At 32.9% G+C, this 21,555-nt stretch overlaps 3 protein-coding genes, 2 long non-coding RNA genes, 1 other non-coding gene and 3 pseudogenes across 12 annotated transcripts; 2 read left to right on the top strand and 7 right to left on the bottom strand.

The window, feature by feature from the left end:
• Positions 1–1,148: 1,148 nt before the first annotated feature.
• Positions 1,149–1,577, bottom strand: AT2G25025 (annotated as a pseudogene). Its single transcript has one exon.
• Positions 1,578–2,780: 1,203 nt separating this feature from the next.
• Positions 2,781–2,980, top strand: AT2G08090. The gene has a single exon (NR_140278.1). It is a non-coding gene; the product is annotated as an other RNA (long non-coding RNA).
• Positions 2,981–3,596: 616 nt separating this feature from the next.
• AT2G08085 lies at positions 3,597–3,854 on the bottom strand. The gene has a single exon (NR_140277.1). It is a non-coding gene; the product is annotated as an other RNA (long non-coding RNA).
• Positions 3,855–3,887: 33 nt separating this feature from the next.
• AT2G25020 lies at positions 3,888–7,049 on the bottom strand (annotated as a pseudogene). Its single transcript has one exon.
• A 2,958-nt stretch (positions 7,050–10,007) lies between these two features.
• AT2G25015 lies at positions 10,008–11,723 on the bottom strand (annotated as a pseudogene). The gene has a single exon.
• On the top strand, positions 11,522–11,858 carry MIR836. The gene has a single exon (NR_140669.1). It is a non-coding gene; the product is annotated as a microRNA ath-MIR836 precursor (primary transcript).
• A 525-nt stretch (positions 11,859–12,383) lies between these two features.
• Positions 12,384–14,607, bottom strand: AT2G25010 (Aminotransferase-like, plant mobile domain family protein). The gene is made up of 5 exons (NM_128059.5): positions 14,364–14,607; positions 13,631–14,287; positions 13,392–13,541; positions 12,931–13,317; positions 12,384–12,842 (listed from the first exon to the last, which is right to left on the bottom strand). The coding sequence occupies exons 1-5, from the start codon at positions 14,445–14,447 to the stop codon at positions 12,591–12,593; spliced, it is 1,530 nt and encodes a 509-aa protein (NP_565582.1). The 5' UTR covers positions 14,448–14,607; the 3' UTR covers positions 12,384–12,590.
• A 117-nt stretch (positions 14,608–14,724) lies between these two features.
• On the bottom strand, positions 14,725–16,476 carry WRKY60 (WRKY DNA-binding protein 60). Of its 4 annotated transcripts, NM_128058.4 has the most exons (5): positions 16,270–16,476; positions 16,113–16,175; positions 15,600–15,908; positions 15,400–15,516; positions 14,725–15,312 (listed from the first exon to the last, which is right to left on the bottom strand). In NM_128058.4, exons 1-5 carry the CDS (start codon positions 16,324–16,326, stop codon positions 15,043–15,045), a joined length of 816 nt encoding a protein of 271 aa, NP_180072.1. In that variant the 5' UTR covers positions 16,327–16,476; the 3' UTR covers positions 14,725–15,042. The 4 variants fall into 4 exon arrangements, with proteins under 4 accessions (NP_180072.1, NP_001325298.1, NP_001325299.1 ...); NM_001335968.1 differs by having other exon boundaries at positions 15,600–16,175; NM_001335969.1 differs by lacking the exon at positions 16,113–16,175 and having other exon boundaries at positions 16,270–16,405.
• A 1,063-nt stretch (positions 16,477–17,539) lies between these two features.
• On the bottom strand, positions 17,540–20,975 carry AT2G24990 (Serine/threonine-protein kinase Rio1). The gene is made up of 12 exons (NM_128057.3): positions 20,548–20,975; positions 20,175–20,303; positions 19,980–20,072; positions 19,794–19,873; positions 19,595–19,708; positions 19,286–19,359; positions 19,042–19,118; positions 18,851–18,934; positions 18,655–18,747; positions 18,466–18,573; positions 18,314–18,385; positions 17,540–18,222 (listed from the first exon to the last, which is right to left on the bottom strand). Exons 1-12 carry the CDS (start codon positions 20,851–20,853, stop codon positions 17,839–17,841), a joined length of 1,614 nt encoding a protein of 537 aa, NP_180071.1. The 5' UTR covers positions 20,854–20,975; the 3' UTR covers positions 17,540–17,838.
• Positions 20,976–21,555: the final 580 nt, after the last annotated feature.

Raw genomic sequence — 21,555 nt, 5'->3', positions numbered from 1 at the left:
CTCAATCAACTTAATTTATTTATATCTTCTTCTCTTTTTGGCACAATGGTTTTTTTCCTTCTATCATGTAGGTGGAGTCTTAAATTTTACATATCAAAAGAAATTGTTAGTCTTCTTTTCTTCTAATTGCCAATATTTTCATTATTGTATAGAAGCGTAAGGGTGGACACGGATTGGATATTCAAAATTTATATGTTATTTCTGATCCGTTCCATACGGATATTGACTTTTTTTATATGTATCCATTATGCCATTACTGAATATTTGATGTCTGCATATCCGTTAAAATTTGGATATTCATTAAGATATATGATCTACTCAAAATAAAATATTTAGACTAGATAGAAAAATTAAAATTTTCACAATATTATTACAATATTTCATAAAATATATTTTACTGAAGCTTGATTCTGGTCAAGTTCAAATTAGACTAGGTTTTACCCAGGTTGAAAAAGCACTTAGCAGTTGGTGAAGCGTTATTTTCTTCAAGTTACACTAGGTTTATGAAACTCTTTCCTTTCGAGATTATTAATCTCACATGTTGACATCTATTGTGGAATCCACAATAGATGTTTAGCTAATGGAAAAAAGTGTTTAATGGAATAAAGGTCAACGGCGTTATATTACTCGACTTCTACTTAGGAAAAACGAATACATGATCTTAGCATTTAAAGGTTTTTAAGCAATATAGTTCACAAACAAGATAATTCTTTTCTTGGGCTCAAAGCAATTTTTCAACTTGGTATGTTTTAACAAAAACTTTTAGATGGTTGGAGAAATATTATCTTAATTGTCATTTCACTTGTCATCTTTGATAAATGAACTAATCCAGGAAATGAGATAAATGAGCATTCTTAATTTTTGTGTTTGTATCAATAGACATCACACAAAGTTATATTCACAAGGATACTAACCAAAACTTTATAAGAGAGATTTTCAACATAATGAATGCCAATTTAGGAAGCATAACAACCTTGGGAACAAAACAAAAAGGTCTTAAATTTTGATTATGAAATGTTGAACCTACGAATTTTAAAATTTATTTTTTGATAAAATGGATGAAATTTTTCTAAAATAGTTATATATTAATTATTATAAAAAAAGATAAGATGTTGTCAACAATTAAAATTTACCTCAGTTAAGGATTCAATTGAATCAACATTTGAATATATAGCTTTTTGTTGCTTTTAGCAAAGTTTGTGTTGTTGTCTCTTAGAACACATCATAAAGAGTGCTCAAGTAAAACTTTAATATTTGGATGATCAAAAGAGAAAAAAATTCCACCTGGTGAAAACACGATGATCGCAATTTCAACATCATAGAACGTGCAAAGTTCACTAGCTTTCTTGAAAAGACCAGATTTTCTATTTGAAAATGTAATTTGAAGGTTTGATTGATTTTTTTATTTTTTATGTCTCTATCTTTTTACGACCAAAATTTTTTCTCACCATTTTCTAGATGTTTTGGACAAAGAAAAAGTGAATTGATTGTATTAGAGTATTAGAGATAACATGCCATTGTTTTTATAGACAAAAATTACCAAGTAAATATATATTTTGAGCTTTAGAAAGTAAATATCGATTACTATTTTAAATTATTAGAAATACAATTATAAATTACCCTTCTGGGAGTATATAATGGTTTACACATTTTATCAATAAAAGGTATATAATTATATTTTAGCTGTTACACAATAATTTATTTATTTCATAATCATTTATTTATTACATAATCACTTATAGGTATTTAGTGAAATTATGGCGGGTTGTAAATAATATAATAAATAAATGATTATGTAACAGCTAAAATATAATTATATACATTTTATTGATAAAATGTGTAAACAATTATATACTCATAGAATGGTAATTTATAATTGTATTTCTAATAAACTAAAATATGAAAAGATATTAACTTCCTAAAACTCAAATATTTACTTGTAAAATTCTAGTCTATAAATACAAATTTCTGTTATCTCTTATACTCTAATATAATCAATTCGTGTTTTTTGTTAAAAAATCTAGAAAAATAGTGAGAAAGAATCTTGGCCGTAAAAATATAGAGAGGAAGAAAATGAAAAATTAATCAAACACTTAAGTTACATTTTTAAAGAGATAATCTGGTCTTTTTAAGAAAGCTAATGAACTTTACACGTTATGTGATGTTAAAATTGCGATCATCGTAAGTGAATCTTTTTCTCTTTCGGTCATCCAAATATTAACGTTTTACTTGACCACTCTTAATGGAGTGTTCTATGAAACAAGAACACAAACATTGTTGAAAGCATCAAAAAGCTATATATTCAAATGTTGAATGAGTCTTTAACTGAGGTAAATTTTAATTGTTGACATCAAGAAGGGACTCTCACTTAAGATTCCCACTGGAAACAGAATAAGTGGTTCTCACTTATTGTTATTATCCTAGTATCCTAGTAGTTCTCACTTATTATCTAATCTTTTTTTTTTCTCTTATTTTTAAATTTTGATAACAATTAATATATAATTGTTTCAAAACTTATTTTTGATTTGAAATGGTAAATCTTCTTTTCAGGATGCACACTCAATTTCTCTTTGATTTTAACATTCTACAAAATTTTTTTTAATAAGTTATACACTAGGAAAAAATTGTCTCCTTGTATATTAGTGTTTAAGATATATTCGTAGGTTTTCTTTACACATTCATATTCGTAATTTTAGTTGTTTATGTGCAAATATCTACTGGTTGTTTGGGTGTAAGTTGCTTGAAGGAGAGTTAATTAAACGGAAGCCGAATGACCACTTTTGTAAAACCGTAACTTGGATCTCATTTAGTTTTTTTTCGGTTGGTTTCAATCTGGTTTATGAATGTATGAATATTTGAAATAATAATAGTTTCACCATTATATTTTGTTATAATAAGCAAAAGTCATGGTGGTGGAGGTGAATTGACCAATGGCTCATGTATCACTGAAAGCACAATGCCTTTTACCCACTTACCATGGCTAATTATTTAAACTAGTCATTAGTTTCTTTTTCTTATTATTTATTTTGTATAATGGATCTATGTAAGAATTCTAACAAGGCCTTGTTCTTTTGGAGATTGTCAGCTACTAGTATGAGAAATTTTAGATGTTTTCTTCAGTTAGAAAAATTGTTTAGCTAGCAAAATGTTAACTAACTCAATCTTTTTATGTATATACAGTTTACTTCATATTTATATTTTTGAATAAAAGAGTTGCTACATAGTTGATTACAAGAAAATTGTTGTAGCCAATTACATTCAAATTAAACTTTTATGTGTATTTTTTTAAGTAATATTATATTTTTGACCAAAAAATAAATAGTTATATAATATTTTACATATCAAAATGCACTGTTATTCTTATTTTCTTCCAGCTAATGATGTTGAATTACATATGATATGTTTCTACATATAAATAGACATTCCAAAATGATTATTATTAAGCCATTACTACTTACTCACATAAGACCCAAAAATTGAGTAGTCATTTTTGTTTGTTACTCCATTTGATAAAAAGTAAAAACATTGTGGTGACAAAAAATACAACACAGTCTATTTTCAAGCCAAAATAAAATACATAAATATAAAAGAGTCAATGTTGACTCAACAAGGAGGCCGCTCTCATTTTACCTGGAAACAAATAATAGTAAACACATAAATAATTGGTTAAATTGGTTAAAAACATCCAAATAGCTAGATAAAAAAAGATCAACCAGAATTAATGATAAATTAATAACTTAAACCCAAAACCAACCTTTTGTATATGGTTTTAATGTCTTCCCTCATGTATGAAGCTCCAAGGAAGTAATCATTGCTGTAGTTTCCATCAATGGTCGGAATACAAAAATTTTCATCTATAGGATAAGTCTTCCCATCAAACCATATTCCAGAAATTATCTCCTTTTTAGCTGTTATTATGTCTTCGCCTTCTTCTGATGTATCCGCAGCCACAAGCCTATAGGAATAAACTTTGTTTTGTTGTCCTGGATGATAAGCCAACTCTATGGCTTGTCGAGCCATACAAGGGTTTGCGATGATGTCAAGCATTAAAACCCTTGTTGCACCCGGAAGAGCTATCTGCTCATTACACGCTTTGATGGATGCAAAGAAGATTTTTGCATCATGTGAGTTGTTAAATTGATTAATTGATGAGCAGAATGACTTGTATCACCTTTGATCATGAAGGTTTCTTTGCCATCTTTCCAACCTTTAATCTTAGCCACTAGTCTTTGGAGGAATATCAATGGGATGACACATTGGCTCACTACAAGAATCTTCTCATTCGTGTAACCGCATAACTTTACTAAACCCATGAAGAACTTTGTTTTTACGCCATCTGTTACGTCAATTTCTTTGATGATCTCATCCATCTCATCCTCGTTGGGGGCAGGAAGACCTTTTGCCCGGTCTGAGAAAGCACATAGCTGTGGGTGAAGCATGATTCCGCTCAAGGTAGAATACGTTTTGAAACCTTTCCCTTTGGACTTTCATTCAATCTCCCATGCTGACTTTTGGCTTAATGTCGGTTTTAAGACCACCGTGAAGTCCATCAATCCCGGGACCTCAAGGAGAAACTCTTCTTTGTGATTGTAAATAAACTTGTTTGTCAACATCCTTAGTTCGGTTAAGTAACTAATCTTGTCTCCATGATCAGAATCTTGACTAAGCAAAGCTTCTTCCAATTTATCAAACAAGGGCATCTTCAAATTCGTTGAAGGTCCATCAGCTTCAACATTAAGGAATTTTCTGATATTTTTACCAATTCGGTTATGCTTCAGAAACTCAGGGAAAACAACATCAAGAATGTTGAAAACCTCCTTAATGTTGTTTTGGTATAGTGAGCCAGTGAGTAGAACCTTATGTGGCGTCTTGATACGAGCAACAACCTTAAGAAAGCTCATCATCTCGTTCCTCGGATCAGTTCCTCTGTCGAAAACAACCACCGAAGGAATGTTTAAGAGTATATCCCTACAAGAATCTGAAGCTTCTGCACCACTGTTATCAGATATTATGTTGGAGAATTGTTTGGCGCCTAAGAAGATAATACTCCGGGTTTTGATCCATCGGTTTAGAACCTCTAACTGCTGAGATCGGGTACTCGCCTTTGCCGAGTAGAAGTCTAGCAACACAAGGTCATTGACCTTCAATTCACCAAACTTTGTTTTCCAAAAGTTCAACACCCATTTAGGAAGCACAAATAGAGGTTTACTATTTGGGTGCTTTTCTAAGTAACCATAGATGAAACTGATCATCAAGAAGGTCTTTTCAGATAAAGGAGTTTGAGCTATGATGCATCCATTTGAGTTTTCCACAACCAAGTTCTTGCAGAGAAAATTGAATATCTCGAAGTGATGTGGTTTCATAATCATTTTATGCAAAGGATGTGGGAAAATGCCAGTTCCTGAAAATCCATCTTTTGGAACTCTCATCTTGATATCTTTGCAGATATTTGATCCGAATCCGGGTGGCAACGGATGATCCTGAACATATAACAGATTAAAGTGAACAAAATGTTTTAAACGTGGACCAAGCTAGTTGTCTACTCTATATGAACGTTAACCGGGTGACCTTTGCTTAAATAATTTATTTTTTTTTCTTTTTTTTTTTAAATTAGTTACCCAATTAAATATATTTTAACCTATAACACTTTTAATTAAAAACAATGAACTACTAAGAATACTTTGATAGTAAAGTATTAAACAATAGTTATTAAGATGTTTTTCAAATATTTATTTGATATAAAATATAAAAAATAATATGTAAAATAAAATAAAAGTATATCATATCTCAATTTTTATTTTAGTTGATGATCAATTAGTATTAATTTATTATGATTTTTGATATTTGTGATTTGTTAGATTACAAGTTATTTTTGAAGGATATGTTTAGTTTAATTTTATCAGTCATGTATAATAAATATATCTATTTTATATAAAAATTTCTTTTCATCCGGTTTGTTCCGGTAAAAGTAGATTGAACCAAGATCCAAGTTTTTGTCACGTTGCCTCTAGTTCAGTTTTTACATTATTGTGTAAGAAAATATATTAATTTGCAACATAATTAAATAATCACTGACCTTGTTAATGATACCACATATCCAACAAGTATGACCAAGATCTTGCTTCCATATCCAAGAATGCTCACAATTTGTCAGTGTTGCTCCACTTTTCTAGTAAAAGGTCACAAAACTCATTAATAACAATCTTCCCCTATGTGTTTACCTAAAAAACTTGTCAGTGACAAATGGTAACCTCAAATGTGTTTGATACTGCTTCATCTCTTGGCCAAACAGCTTCGTTAAGGTCGAATATTGCTTTTCCTTTGTCTTTCATCATATTGATTTCTCTATCACTTCTCACATGAACTTCAACCAATTCGTTTCCCTAAAAATATGAAAATTTAACTCATCAAGAATATATGTTTGATCGAATCATAACAACAACAAACAGAAATATTTTACTACCACACATTTTTTATTCGATATGTACACTTACATCTAAGTACAAATCCTTGGCTAGCCCTTTACCACTGTTACTGCCTCCGCTGCTACCGCCAAAGATGACATGTTTAAGTGAGCTTCTCAATGTAAGATCATTCTTAACTATATTTTCTTCCAAGGCCAAATACACAATTGGTACGTTCACCAACCCATTGAACTTAGTTTTCGAAAACCAATGAGCCACATTTCCATCGATACAACTTCCCCCAGCTTCTTGATTTTCTAGTGCCACGACCTTTTTCCTTTTATCGTCGTTTTGATACATGTCTGAAAATATAAAATAAAGTGATTATATATAAGTAAAATGTGAAATATCACAAAATCATAAAATTATAATTCTAGTTAAAGTTTTTTTCACTAGAGGGAGGTATGGTTATCCTCACAATCTCCTCTTATGAATCAATCATTATCAAAAACATGATTTAGACATTGATAAACTGCAAGTGATTTTGCAGTATACAATATTTGAAAAAAATATAAATTGTATAGGCATAGCAAGAAATATTTATAATGTACCTTTCTCTTGTGATAATTTCCTCTTTGCATCCATTGAAAAGTTATGGAAAATTAGAGCCCAAACTACAGTTCCTCAGTTTTCTTATGAAGAAGATTTAAAGAAAACAAAAATTTCTGATATGCATGTAAACTGAATTTCATCCTCCAAATTCACTTACATATATATATATATATAAATATAAAATAAGGATATGAAAAAATAGTTTTTTAAAACCAAAAGTGACAAATAAAATATAAAATGTAAAGTTGTTCCTTTGGTTTTTATAACAATACTTTGTTGTTGATGATGAGTAAGTAAAACGTATCATGAAAAATGTAACTAAGGGTATATTTTAACCTAGATATTATGTTTAAGCCACTTTTTGTTTCTTGTTACAATCAATATATAATATATACAAAAAAGTAAAAGACAATTTTTATCAATATATATATATATATATATATATATATATATAATAATGTGTAAATCTGAAAAAGTGGCGCGAACATTAGAAATGTAGTTAGTATTGTATTAGTCCCCCTAACAATTCATATATTTATATTATGACTAAATTTGTTTTTTACAAAGCTATCTTTGTTTGTTATAGGTACTTTTTAAAGCGAGAATATTTGAATTTCCGTTAATAAATACTTATTTTTGAATGTCTAGTTGAATGAAGAATTTTGAGATGCTTTTTAATGTAAATCAAATTTAAATTTGGGTCTACTCACAATTCATTTTGGACACAAACATAATTAAAAAGTAAAAATTAAATTTTAAGAGATAAGTACATTTACGATTTGTTTCCTTGTTGTTAAAGAATTTAAGATTTATATACATAAACTGTTTAAAAACAATTATTATTTGACAAGGAAAAAAAGGTGTCTATGTTGACTACTTGGCTTGGCAGTTAGAAGAAACGAAGTGAAACCAAAATTTAAAGCTTGACAAAGTTGGAACATTAATTACAATTTTGTCTTTTTTAAGAAGAAAAATTTAACGCTTATCTAACATTTAATACTGTTTTATCTCTTTTTTAGACAACCCAATGCATGTTGTAATTTGCTGGCATAAATAGAGTATGAAGACAAAATTGGATGCTTATAAAACTGTAAATTTAATTATAATTTCTATAAAACGGCTAATGCATTAGTCATTAACTGGCATAAACAATGTATGTGCTATTGTCCAGAACTTTTTCTATACAAATTAAAACTTTAAACTGATTATGGATTCTTATATGACACATATGAATAACTAAAATACTAATAACAAAAACATCATATTAAAGTTTTCTTCCTAGTGAGGTTTTATTAGTTAGAAGTGAAAACAAAATTTAAATTTTGATAATATATATTTTTTTAAAAATTTCACTCTAAAAAATAGTTCATTTTTGTTGGTCAACAAATAAAGAACAAAAATTACTAATTCCTATTATAATTTGTTGACTGCAATGGATGTGTAATCAATTTAAATATAGAGACTGGCAATAAAGTTTCTTTATTGGTTAAGAAAATAAATAGCTAAATTTGAATTTGTAGGTTTATGATATTAGATGTACAACTTAATTATATAAAGAGACTCTTAAGAAAAGATGTCATGTTTTATACTATGTTAACAAAATACTTTATATATTCAAAAATTAAATTTAAATAGTCAAATATGAAACCCAAAACTCCAAACCGTAAGTATTTAACTCTCACCTCAAATCTTAAACAAATACCAAGAAAAAATAAGAATTTAATTTAAAGCATAAAATTTATACCCGATATAACAAAATGATTTATTTCCTCAATTTCAGAAGAATTGGCCTTTTCTACAATTTATACCTTTTTGTATTTTTTTTTGTTTATCGTTCTTCATATAAATACATTCTATACGATATAGATAACAACTAAAACAAATCTTCTTTTTCTCTGTCAAAGGATATATTGAAGAGTTCTCATCGTTTCATAAAGGGCAGTCGCAGTGCTCGGAAAAAAAATTGAGATGACGTATTAGTCTAGAGCAAAAAAATACTCTATAAGTTTGTGACGCCTCTTGAAAAAGAATATTGCATTACCGTCGCTAAGGAGGTAGTTTCCGATATTTTGTTTGAAAGGAAACACAGCCCATGTCATCAGATGAAACCCAGGGTAACATCGATGTCATACTCTAAAGGTACGTAGTTTAAATTGTTGATTTTTTTATCGTTATCTGGGTTATTTTAAATCGGTGTGTGAACAATTGTAAGCTTTTTAATTAGATAAATCGATCAAGCTAAGAAATTTTCAATTAATTTAATTTTTTAAATATTTCATATTTAATACTTTGGAAAACAATTGCGCCAAAATAGTCGCCAGGAAATTGATGCAACTTATCAATCAATTTAAAATTTTATTCTATTTCTTGTCCTTTTATAATAGTGTATTGTAGGTTTGACAAAATAGTTTTTTTTTTCCTTCAATCAGAAAGGTGGAGTCTTAAATTTTACATATCAAAAGAAAGTGTTATTCTTATTTTCTTCCAATAGCCAATACTTTTCAATTAGTGTATATAAGCTTTAAAAATATTTTAAGATTGCACTTGAAGTGGATATCTACGATTTATATGGTATTGGTGATCAATTCCATACAAATATTGACTTTTTCAGATCTGTATCCACTATGCCATTTACTGGATATTTGATGTCCGCATATCTGCTAAAATTCGGATATTTGTTTAGATTTTTGATCCACATATATATATATATATATATATATATATTTATTTAAAATATATAGAAAAACGCAAACTTTTTCCATGATAGTTATAATATTTCATAAAATATATTTGATTGAAGCTTGATTATGCTCAAATTAGACTAGGTTTTACCAAAGCTAAAAAAATACATAGTGGCTCGTAAGTCGTGATGCGTTATTTTGCTCAAAATTAGATTGTGTCTCAAATTAGACTATGTTTATGAAACTCTTTCCTCTTGAGATTATTTCAATCTCACATGTTGACCTCTGGTTTAAAATATTGTAAATAACTTTGTTTGCACTCATTGAGTATTGTAGACCACCATGAAGTGCATTAATCATGCGACTTCAAGAAGAAACTTTTCTTTGTGATTATAAATAACATTGTTTGCTAACATTCTTAGTTTGTTTAAGTAACCAATCTTGTCTCCATGATTAGAATTTTGGCTAAGAGAAACTTCTTCCAATTTAATAAACAACGGCATCTTCAAATTCGTTGAAGGTCCACTAGTGTTTTCATCAACATTCAAGAATTTCTTAATGTTTTTCCCAGCTAGGATATACTCCAGATACTCGTGGAGAATAACATAAAAATGTTAATAAACATCTCTTATGTTTTCTTGGTATAATATCCAAGCGAGTGTAAAACATGTTATGTCATCTTGATACAAGCAACAATCTTAGGAAAGATCGTCATCTTGCTCCTTGGACTAGTTCCTCTGTTAAAGATAACTAGTGAAGGAACATTTTAGAGAATGTCCTTACAATTATTTTATACTTCTGTAACATTGGAATCAAATACCATGTTGGGGAATTGCTTGCCCTCAAGAAAAAAAAACCCACCTTGTAATCCATAGCTTTAAAACCTCTAATTGCTGAGTATAAAGTCAAGCAACATGATGTCATTTTTCCATTTAAAGTTATGACTTTCTTTTCATCAAACTATTTTTCCAATAGTTAAACATTCATTTTGGAAGCACAAATACATGTTTGCTATTCGAGTGCTTTTCAAGGTAACCATAGATGAAGTTGATCATCAAATACGTCTTTTCAGATACACGAGCTTGAGCTAGAATGCATCCATTGCGGTTTTCAACAACTAAGTTGTTGCATAGAAAGTTGTATACCTCGATGTGATGAGGCTTTCTATAATTTTTATGCAAATGAGAAGAAAAAATGCTAGTTACTCATTGTTAGAGACTCAACTTTATAAAATTGCGAGTTTCTTAAAAATGAGTTTTCAGCAATTGGCATTTTATCATCCTTTGCGTAACAGTTATACGGTTATATGAAAATCATTACATCGAGACTTAGCTCTGCAGACAAATGAGCAAGAACAACAAGAGCAGTCTTAGTACTACTTGAAAGATGAATAACAATTGGAAACATAGCTACATAGAGATCATGGAAGCCTGATGCAAACACAAAGTAGCTGAGCCACAAGACAAGGAAAGCAACATGCTCAAGCTCATCTTCAGTGTTCATGAATGTATTCATCCATGCCACTTGTGTTACAAAACGGACTTTACGTTTCTATTTAATCGTCTGCCATTCTATCTTTAGCTTCTCCTGATAATCTCTCATGAGCTATCTAAAATAGCAAAACAGGTGAACCCAAAACAGATAAATCTAAAAGCAACATAACATCTTCAAGTGTTATGGTTGTGTCACCTCAAGGTAAAACGAAGGTTTTAGTATCTGGACACCATTTCTCAGCAATACCCAGAACATATATGTGTTTTAATGGATTTTGTATGTGGATGTCATGACTACTTCGAAAATCCCAGCTTTTCTAAATGGATTAGTGCAAAGCTGCCATTTTATAGTCCAAAACTTAAATTTCGTGTTTGCAAGTCTCCACCCATCGAAGGAAACACTAGAAGAGATATAATTTATTTGAGGGGAGAAATATTTGACACGGAAGCATAGCTCCATATCCTTCAATGGAGGTGTGGTCCTTCAACAAAAATACCCCCCTCTTGAAACTCTGTTTCACCACACCTCCATTGAAGGACCTGAAGCTATGCTTCCTTGTCATATTCCTTACCATCAAATAAATGCTCTGTTTTCCTGTGTTTCCTTTGATGCGTGGAGACTTTTAAAAACGAAATTTAAGTTTGGGCTAAAATAAACGGCAGTTTTGCATGAACCTACTTGGAGAAAAGCTAGGATTTTTGAAGCAGTCATGACATCTACATACAAATTAGAATAACACAGATCTCGTTCTAGGTATTGCCTCGAATTGGTTTCCTGATACTAAAACCTTCGTTTTCCTTTGGGGTGGAACAACTATAACCCTTAAAGACGTAATGTTGCTTTTCCGTTTATCTGTTTTGGATTCATCGGTTTTTGCTACACTGAATAGCTCATTCGAGATTATCAGGATAAGCTAGAGACAAAATGACGAACGATTAAACCTAAAGGTAAAGCAGTTTTGTAACACAAGTGGCATGGATGGATAGATTCATGAACTGAAGATGAGCTTGAGTATGTGGCTTTCCTTGTCTTGTGGGTTAGCAAATTTGTGTATCCATCACGCTTTCTTTATCTCTATGTTTCCAATTGCTATTCATCTTTCAAGTGGTACTAGGATTGCTCTTGCTCCTGATGTTCTTGCTCATTTGTATACAGAGCTAAGTCTCTTGAAAAACCATAGTATCAATGTCAGAGGAGATGAGAATGGTCATAATTTGGCTCCCTTAGGACTTGGTAAGAACGACCATCACGACAGTTCTATGCGCCGGTGGCCGTATTTCCGGTTTTGTGTTAAGCATTATCGTTTTATTAAAGTTCTGCCATTGTCACCAAATGGCCAATAATATACATATACATAAACACTGTAACATTTTAAAGATGAAACAAACAGAAAAAGGCTTCACGAGTCTTCCTTTTGAAGCAGAAGAGACGAAATATCATTACCACCACCATTATTCGGCGTCGGAGTGTGTTCATTCCGACGCCGGCGCTTCCCGTAACCACTGTTAACTGCCACCTCTTGCCATCCCCCAAACGTCAAACTATTAGCGAATGTATCTTTCACACTCTCCATCACTTCTCTCTCCGCTGGAGATAATCTCTCTAGTGCAATCCCTGAAGCAGCTTCCTCAAATTCCCTCATACAAGCAATCTACACCAAACCAAAGTAAACTTATTTTGCCGGTTTCAAATATAAGATGTTTTAAAAACAGAAATGATAGAGATTAAACTTATTTTACCATATTCATGACTTGGGACTCGAGAAACGCTTCTCGGTATAGTTTGGTGATACTGATCCTAGCATACCATTCCATGTAAGCTCCATCATCCACCACATTGCCACCTCCAGGACTGTCCACGATGTGATCCCCACGTTCAGCCCATTCCTCACACGCTAGACTCATTGACGTGTCCAAGTCATCAAGCCGACGGTTCTTTCTGTCGCGGCGTTTTACTTTCAGAGGTATCGGCTGGCGTTTCCCAAACTGCCTCAGACACCTATCTGGAAAATGTAACTCTATTTTCTCAAAGCATACAAGAGTCGTTTTCGATCTTCCTAGAATCAGCTTGGCTTTAATGTGTGGTGGAATCAAGTTCTCAAATCTTTCATATGGACACCAAGTGATCTGCATTTTCACAACCATCAATTATTAACATTTAGAGCAATACAAAATTCATAAGGATGAACTGAAGGGTTTACCTTGCTAGGATCAAGATCGTCCAGTTCTCTGCGGTACTCAGATAGGTCGGTTTTGGATCTGCTTCCTTTACCTTTCCACAAAAGAGCAAGCGGGAAACACGCTTCGGATTTCTCGGGTCTACCGATATCCAGATGAAAATAACTCCAACACTATATACATGAGACAATCATATGTTACATTTCCTAAAGATATTGAAATCTCAACTGGACAGAAAACCAAAACTAACATAGAAGCCAACCTGTAGCAAAGTCAAACAACCGCAAATGTTGCTCTGAGATTTAAGCGACGCATTACCGAGCGCTCGGTAAAGACAAGCCAACGCAGCAGCTCCCCAAGCATATCTCCCAGCTTGATCAAAATCCTCAAACAAAGGCAAATACTTAACAGAGACTTTATCACCATCAGTAGTAGCAAAAATGGTACTACCAATAAGATACAAAAGATAAGCTCGAGTATGACATTTAACAACATCGAAAGAAGCATCTTCAGGACACTCAGAGAAAGTTCTTTTAAGCCAATTAAGCTTAACCCTAGAACAATTAACTTCTTTATTAGCAGCAGATGGTAACTTCCCTAAAAGTCTACCACACATATCCATAGCAACCTCATCACCAACTTTAGAACCAACAATGGGATCTCCATCAATCTCAAGTCCAAGTACTAAAGCAACTTCGTCTAAGGTTATAGTCATTTCTCCTAAAGGAAGATGAAAAGTATTGGTTTCTCTTCTCCATCGCTCAACAAGTGCAGAGATCAGTGAATTGTTTAAACTCATTGGACCGATTTTGCGAAAGTAACCGAAACCAGCTTTGTCCACGAGGTTAATTTGTTCATCAGTGAGTTTCCATTGATGTAGCAATGAAGTGTGTTCTTGACAACGAAGTAGACCTCGTTCCTAAGGTAAGTAAGGGGAAATAAGATTAACCCTAAATTCAAAATCTGAAATTTAGCAAGGGAATTAAGAAAAAAACCTGTCCTTCCCAAACAGCAGAAGAAACATGGAGGTCTTGCTCGTATAGGACAGATGGATCAACTGGTCCGACATCAATATCCATGTCGATAACTTACTCAAAATCAGCGAAAACTAAGATTACATAAACAAATTTTTGTCAAATTCTCAAAACACGAAACTTTTGATTCTTCAATTTGGGACTAAACACAGATGAAGAAGAAGAAGAAGTTGGGATTGGAAGCTAACCGTAACCTAATTTGGACTCGGTTCATAATTTTTCTTCTTGGCTTTTTATAGCTGTACCGGTTATTTTGGTTTGGTTCTCTTAAACCGACTCTGTTTTTCGTGGTTTTACTCTGTTTCCGGGTTTCTCTGTTTCTTTTATGTCTGTAATGGCATCACATTCTTCTCTAATGGAAGTTAATACAAACAACTGAACAAGATAACATTGGAAGATACATAAACTGTCGAAGCAGCGTCAATCTACCATACTTACACCGAGCTATAACAAAACTCTTTCAACATAAGATAAAATGGGGGTGACCCTTTTTGGATACTTAGATTTGATGTAATTATATACACACACATTAAAATTGACATCTATGCCTCCTAATCAAGATCAAACAAATCTTTACCTTTTTACTAGGAATGAGCAACAAAATAGAACAAAACAGAAATATACATGTTCTAGAGAACTTTCATGTTCTTGAATGCTCTATCAATCTCCCGGAAATAGCAGTCGCAAGAGCTGCAGTGAACTTAGGATCTTTGGTCAACGAAGAAGCCATTTGTTGCACCAAAACCTCTTGAATCGTCCCTCTCTCTTTCTTTTCCTCAACTGGTTCAAGCCCACCTTGAACTAGATCAAGTTTCACTGTCCTGGACACACTTGCATGTGGTCCGGTGTGGTTATGTGTCCCTTCGTAAGTGGCTACCAAGAAAGATGGATCTTCTGCACTTCGTTGCACCTAAACAAGCGCACACACAACTAGGGAATTTAATCAGACAGCAAGATGATATCGAAGAACTCTTTAACAAAGTTTAAACCAAAGTACCTTCTTCTTGACTAGACAAGACGGTGAAAACGAGCATCTGAAGTAAGCTCTAGGAGATGGATTATCTCTCGTAATCTTTTGCCCGTATTTCCTCCATTGATATCCATCTTTCACAGTCTACAAGTAACGTATATCCACAAAACATTCGTTAACAAATCAATACACTCAAAGAACGATACTTGTAGTAGAAATCTCCTTACCAAGCTTGTGTCAGACTTCTCAGCAGCAAAGTAAGCGGTTGAAACCGTCGCTTTATCGTTGGTGATGTTCTCGATTGGTCCGAGACTGAGTCCAATTGGGGAGCTAACAAACTCATCAAGTTCTTGTTTTCGTTTCCCCGTTAGCTGTTTGTTCTGAAAGTTAACACTTTCAGGACTCTTTCGACTCTGCAACTCCTCCATAAGATTATTAAGAGCATAGTACTTCTCACAGACTCTTGCTAACATTTCGGTTAGCTTCTTGTTCTCCGAATTAACCCGGTTTATTTCATCTTGTAGCATATTTCTCTTCTGTGTAAAATGAAAATCACCATTACCAAACTAAGCTGTAAGACAAAGCTTTGATTTGTTCAACTTTTGAGCATCACCGATCTAAACAAACTATTCAATGTCTAAATCAGATATGAGAACTTGATCAACCTAATCCATTCACTCATAGTCAAAAATTTTGAGGTCAAAGTATTGCACACCAAAGTGTTCGATGAAAGAACTAACCTCATCTTTCACTAACCATTTCTTCTCTACAACTTTAGAAGCTGAAGCCGAGACTTCTCTTTTCTAAATCAGGCAATAAAATATATATGAACACCACGAATAATCACCACAACCTCGAAAATTGAAGTGAAATTTTCGAAGAAATTGAAAAACTCACCGGAAGTTTACCGGAGAAATGAAGGTCGAACGGATTGGTGTTGGGATCATAGTCCATAAATTTAGGTTCACAGGAGCCAATTTAATGTAACGTGAGATTATAGCGAAGACCAAATTCATAATTGCTAAGAGATTTGGTCTCCTTTGGTTTTATAGTAACTAGTAAGTGGAGAGAGTGTAATAACTTGTCAATTATGAGAAGGTTGACGATTTGGGTGGAAAATGAGGGTCTCCTTTCTAATTCTAAAAAAATTATTATAAATCTTTTACAATTCTTGTAAATTCTCATAAACTTTCTTTAAAACCTTTAAAAGTTTTTAAAACTCTTTGTAAAATCGTTTTAAAACTTTTATTAAATCTTTTAAAAACTTTTGTAAAATTTTTATAAAATCTTTTGTAAATCATTTTAAAAACATTTATAAAATCCTTGTGTGTAATTCTAATTGTGCCAAAATTATAATGTGTATTATGCATATGATAGTGATTGAACATAGAAACAAAAATATTGGAAAAAAACAATACTAATGAAATGTGTAAACAAAAATTGCAAGAAAACTATTTAATTTAATACGTATTGACAAAAAGCAAGTTGTGTTTAATACGTTGGATTAAATTTGTTGGCTTGCATCGTAAATACTAAATGCGTGTCCTAAAAAATTAAAAAGGTTAGGTGTTAAATCGTAGTCGAATTGTTATGTTTTGTTGTAATCGGAGAAAACAAGTGTAAAGATGGATCAAAAATCAACAATTTCGGCGGATGTCCCATGTCGAAGAAAAATGAGTACTTTACATTAAGTTGCATTGTAAGATCCAGACCAACTTTCGCTTGACTTGACCCATTGACTATGCCCTGGAGGTTGGCATGTTTAATTTTGTCTCATATTTTTGTTTACTTAATCCTACCTACATTTAGTTGCATTAGTTAATTATGTCAGCTAGGCAAAATAAGATTTCGTTTCCCTTTTTTTTATGTTCATTAAGTTTGAAAGAAAATCATTATTTTTTGTTTTGTCATCTTTTTTATTAATATTATAAAATAAAAATATATTTTCCGATCTTACAAAACCGGCAGAAAACAAAGATATCTTCGAAAACATAGTTTAAAAGAGATAATCAAAGCTCCAAAAGAAAGAGAAAACACGTATTAAGATATAAACTATGGAAACAGAGGCTTAAGAAGAAAAGCTCATAAACACTAAACTGTATAAAATCAAGAACTCATTAAACAAAGAAAAAATGTTGTAAATAAACTAGTTGCAGGATTAGAATTTTCATACTATAAGCCAACAATCTCAAAACTTGAGTTGATAAATTTAGACACAACCATTATTCGAATTGTCAAGTTGGTTAGGGATGTGAGGAAAGGAACAGAAATTTGAATCCTATTCTTGAAACAGCAGCAAACCAATTTCGGGCTCTATAATAAAGTCATACTATGAATATTACAAGAACTTGCTATTTTTGGAAATATAGAGAGCTTTGGGTCCATACTCGATTTCCCAGAATTTGACACAAAATTTCAAAATATAAATAAAAATACAAGTTGGGGTGTCAAAACTTCTAACTCGGATTAACGAGTCTTGTGTGGTTTAGAGACTTTCTTCTTTCGCTTCTTGACAGATTTGGGTGTCTTCGTCTTCCTAGACTCTCGTTTCTCCTCTTTCACTTTCTTCTTGTGCTCTTTCCTTGCAGCTTTCTTGTCTTCATGACCCAATTCTTCTTCACTCTCTTCTTCCTCACTTCCTTCTTCACTTTCTCCGTCTTCTTCTTCCTCTCCTTCCTCTTCTTTCTCTTCATCATTCACCTCTATTTTCTGCTCTTCTATTTTAGGAAGAGCATCCTTAAGCCCCGTTATCGTTTGGTATAGCATGTCTCCTGTGTCCTGCCCGCTTGTTATCTTAGCCACGTCAGCCTCAGGGTTGTTCACAGCATCCAGAGATTTCGGTATGTATGACTGAACATCAATAACAAACCAGTAAGATTAAGATTATTCTACAGACAACTTCACATATCAGTTCACACAACTGGATACACTCTTAACTAACCTTCATGAATACTGAATCCGCGATTTCATCCTCTACGGATATCTCTCCTCGCTCTATAACTTTTCGTTGGACCTGCCCATTGTTACATAATTCATTAATTTAAAGCTGCCCACTGATTCAATGGACAATCCATATAAAAAGTCATACATTACCTCTTCCAAATAGCTATCAACATTTTCGTCTGTAATTGCCGGGTCAACTATGAAGTCAAATAGCTCCCGTATTGTCATGACAGCCACACCATGTTTTTTGAAAAAATCCTGCGTGTGATTGTCAAAATATTCCACACATCAGACACCTTATACCAGTCAAATTAAGCATTGTTAAAACAGGACACTTACCGAGACATGGTCACAATCTTCCCGTAGAAAGTTGAGTGCAAGAGGATGGTCCAGATCCACAGATTGAGAAACATCAATTATGTAAAGGTGCCCCTGACAAAGTCAAGACAATATCATTATATCTGTCTTCTCTTGTTTGTTCAAGTGACCCTTGTAAAACCGAAGAGATCCCTAAAGAAAAAGAATCAAAACTCACCTCAAAATAAAGTATGTTATACTCACTGAGATCTCCATGCACCAATTTGCACTTCTGATATAATACTCGCATTTGAATTATCAACTGAAATGCAGAAAAAAGGATGTCAGTAAAGAGACCATAAAGAGATGAATCCTGACTGTAATGCCATAATACACTCAGGACCCTCTAAATGAGAAAATAAGACATACCTCTAGGTAGCACTCGCGCAACTTGTCTAGAGATAATGCAGCATCCTTGAGACGCGGTGCAGCCCAACCATCCCTCCCTGCAATTATATAAATAAAACATTCTTAGTAAATTGGATTAGGTAACTGAAAACCCTTTAATTCATCATTTCTCTGTTTCAGTCAAATATACAGATGAATTAGAGTGAATGGAGAAGAGATGCCTGGAATCAGTGATTAAAACAGCAGATAATGCATTAGAGCGAACCTATAAACTCCATGACTAGCACATGAAGGCGAAGAAGTATAACAGCTGGACACCTAATTCCAGCTGCATGAAGCCTGCCAGTGAAAAATGTATATAACCAACTAAGAAATCACCAAAATTACTGTTATATATATTTGAAAAAAGTGAATACATCTCTGGCTTCTGTTTGAAAAATAAGGTAAATCAAACTACACTAACTAGATTTCATATGGATTAGTAAGCAGAGAGGGACTTCCAAGATTTCTTATTCTAATTCACTTAAGTACAATACAATTATCCAGCACACACCCACAAAGAATTATAGGCTACCTCTTAAGATTTCTCTGTTCTTTTTCAGCCCATGTCTTCACCATCTTCCGGGGATTGTGACGACAGTAGCCATATCTAAAACGGTAATCTCCTTGTACATATCGATCTCGATCCCTGAAATCATCAAAGTTGAAAACTGGGATTAAGTTAAGAGTTTTAGAAGAACTGATAAACAACATTATTCATGTAAATAGCTTACTTAAAAACCAGAACAGATGTCTTGTACACTTTTATTGCAAGTTCCGAACCGTCAGATTTTGTGGCATGATAAACATTAGCCTGAAAAACAATAAAAGAGAGTACTTTCAACAAAGGAATCCAAACAGATCATCTTCTTGACTAAATAGCTAAACCATCAAATATGAGAGTAGTGAATGTGACATACTTCTTTGCCTGTCGAAATACATCCATTAACATCGTTAAACACACCCCGGTTAAGCATTCTAAACAAAACCATACGAGTCCTTGGATCAAGAGCCTGTAGCAAAGAACAAAACAACATCAACACATTGCAGAAAACACTTGATAAATGATCAGACCCGAATCTTCGTCGAATCTTTGTGTAACAGTTAGACCTCACCTGTTCAACTGTTGCCCGGTCAGCTTTATCAGTATTCCTACTTCTCCCAATTTCTGTATCTCTAAGACTTCCACGAATCGCAGTTGTCACAGAATTCGACATCCCAACTTTAACTCTTCCTTCCCATCCCTGCATCACCAGTTTATCTCAAATCACATTTCCAGCTACAATATACCACAAAGTTCTCCACTTTACAAGTACAAAACCTACCTGAACTTAAACCCTATAAGCAATTCAGAAGCTTTGACAATGTTTCATTTGAGCAGAGACTATGAGCAATTCAGAAGCTTTTTCAAATTCAAAACATCATATCTTTATAAGTAATCCAGAAGCTTTTTCAAATTCAAAACATCAATTTGATAAGAAACGTTACCTCTAAAGGAGAAGCACGAACATGACTAGTAAGCTTCTGGGCTTTATTTGATATAGGTTGAAGAGAACTAGAGTTAGGACGTGAACCATGTCCACCGTGAGCATTAGGACGACGAGCATGGAGGGAAAAGCCACCACCTATTAGCTCGTCATCGTCTTTTCCGTCGAGCCAATCAAGAGCTTCAGCGATATCGGAATCCGATGAAAGAGAGAGATCGTCGTCGTCGTCATCGTCATGCTCTTCTTCGTATTCTACTACCGGAGGAATCGTGGGTGGTGGCTCTGTTACTAACACTACTTCCTCCATTGTTTTTTTTTTCTTTTGTGGCGGAAACGGTGAAGTGCCGGCGAGAATCAGAAGATGAAGAAGAATTCTTTAGTCGAAAACCCTTTTTTTTTCCCTTTAAACTCAGAACCAAAAACGGCGTCGTTTGAGTAATGTATGATTTTAATTTTTTTTAAGTTTTTTTTTAACTTTTTGGTTACATGTTCGACTTGCATTTTCGGATTTGGACATTTTAATTGAACCAGACCGGACTTTTTTGTTTTTGTGTTGCATTTTAGTCGGCTTTTTAAAGTTTTTTTTCTTAAATTTGATCGATTGATGTCCTGTTTTATAGAGTTTCTCTCATATACATTGAATATAATGGTATGATTAAATGGGTAAATCCGTAAATAAGATTGCGAAGAAGAAAGGTTAACTTTTTCGTGTTGAGAGTTTTTTGAGTTCATCTATTATGTGGGTACGACATGTATTACACGCCACACAAATATTCACCTATTTATGAAAACAATGATGACTAGTTTGAATGTCAACAGATCTCAATGCACACATAATTTGGTTGAACAAAGCAGATGCAAGGTTGAACACTCTACGCGATGTCGAAGAAGGTTTGGTCTTTTATACTTAAAACAAAGATTTCTAATTAGCATTTCACTTGATTGATAACACTACATGCATATTTTCAGGTGAAGAGCTTGAGATATGTTATATAGATGTAAGTATGGG

Source organism: Arabidopsis thaliana, chromosome 2 (assembly GCF_000001735.4).
Source record: "Arabidopsis thaliana chromosome 2, partial sequence".
Classification (NCBI taxonomy): domain Eukaryota; kingdom Viridiplantae; phylum Streptophyta; class Magnoliopsida; order Brassicales; family Brassicaceae; genus Arabidopsis; species Arabidopsis thaliana.
This window is presented reverse-complemented; position numbering and strand designations above follow the sequence as displayed.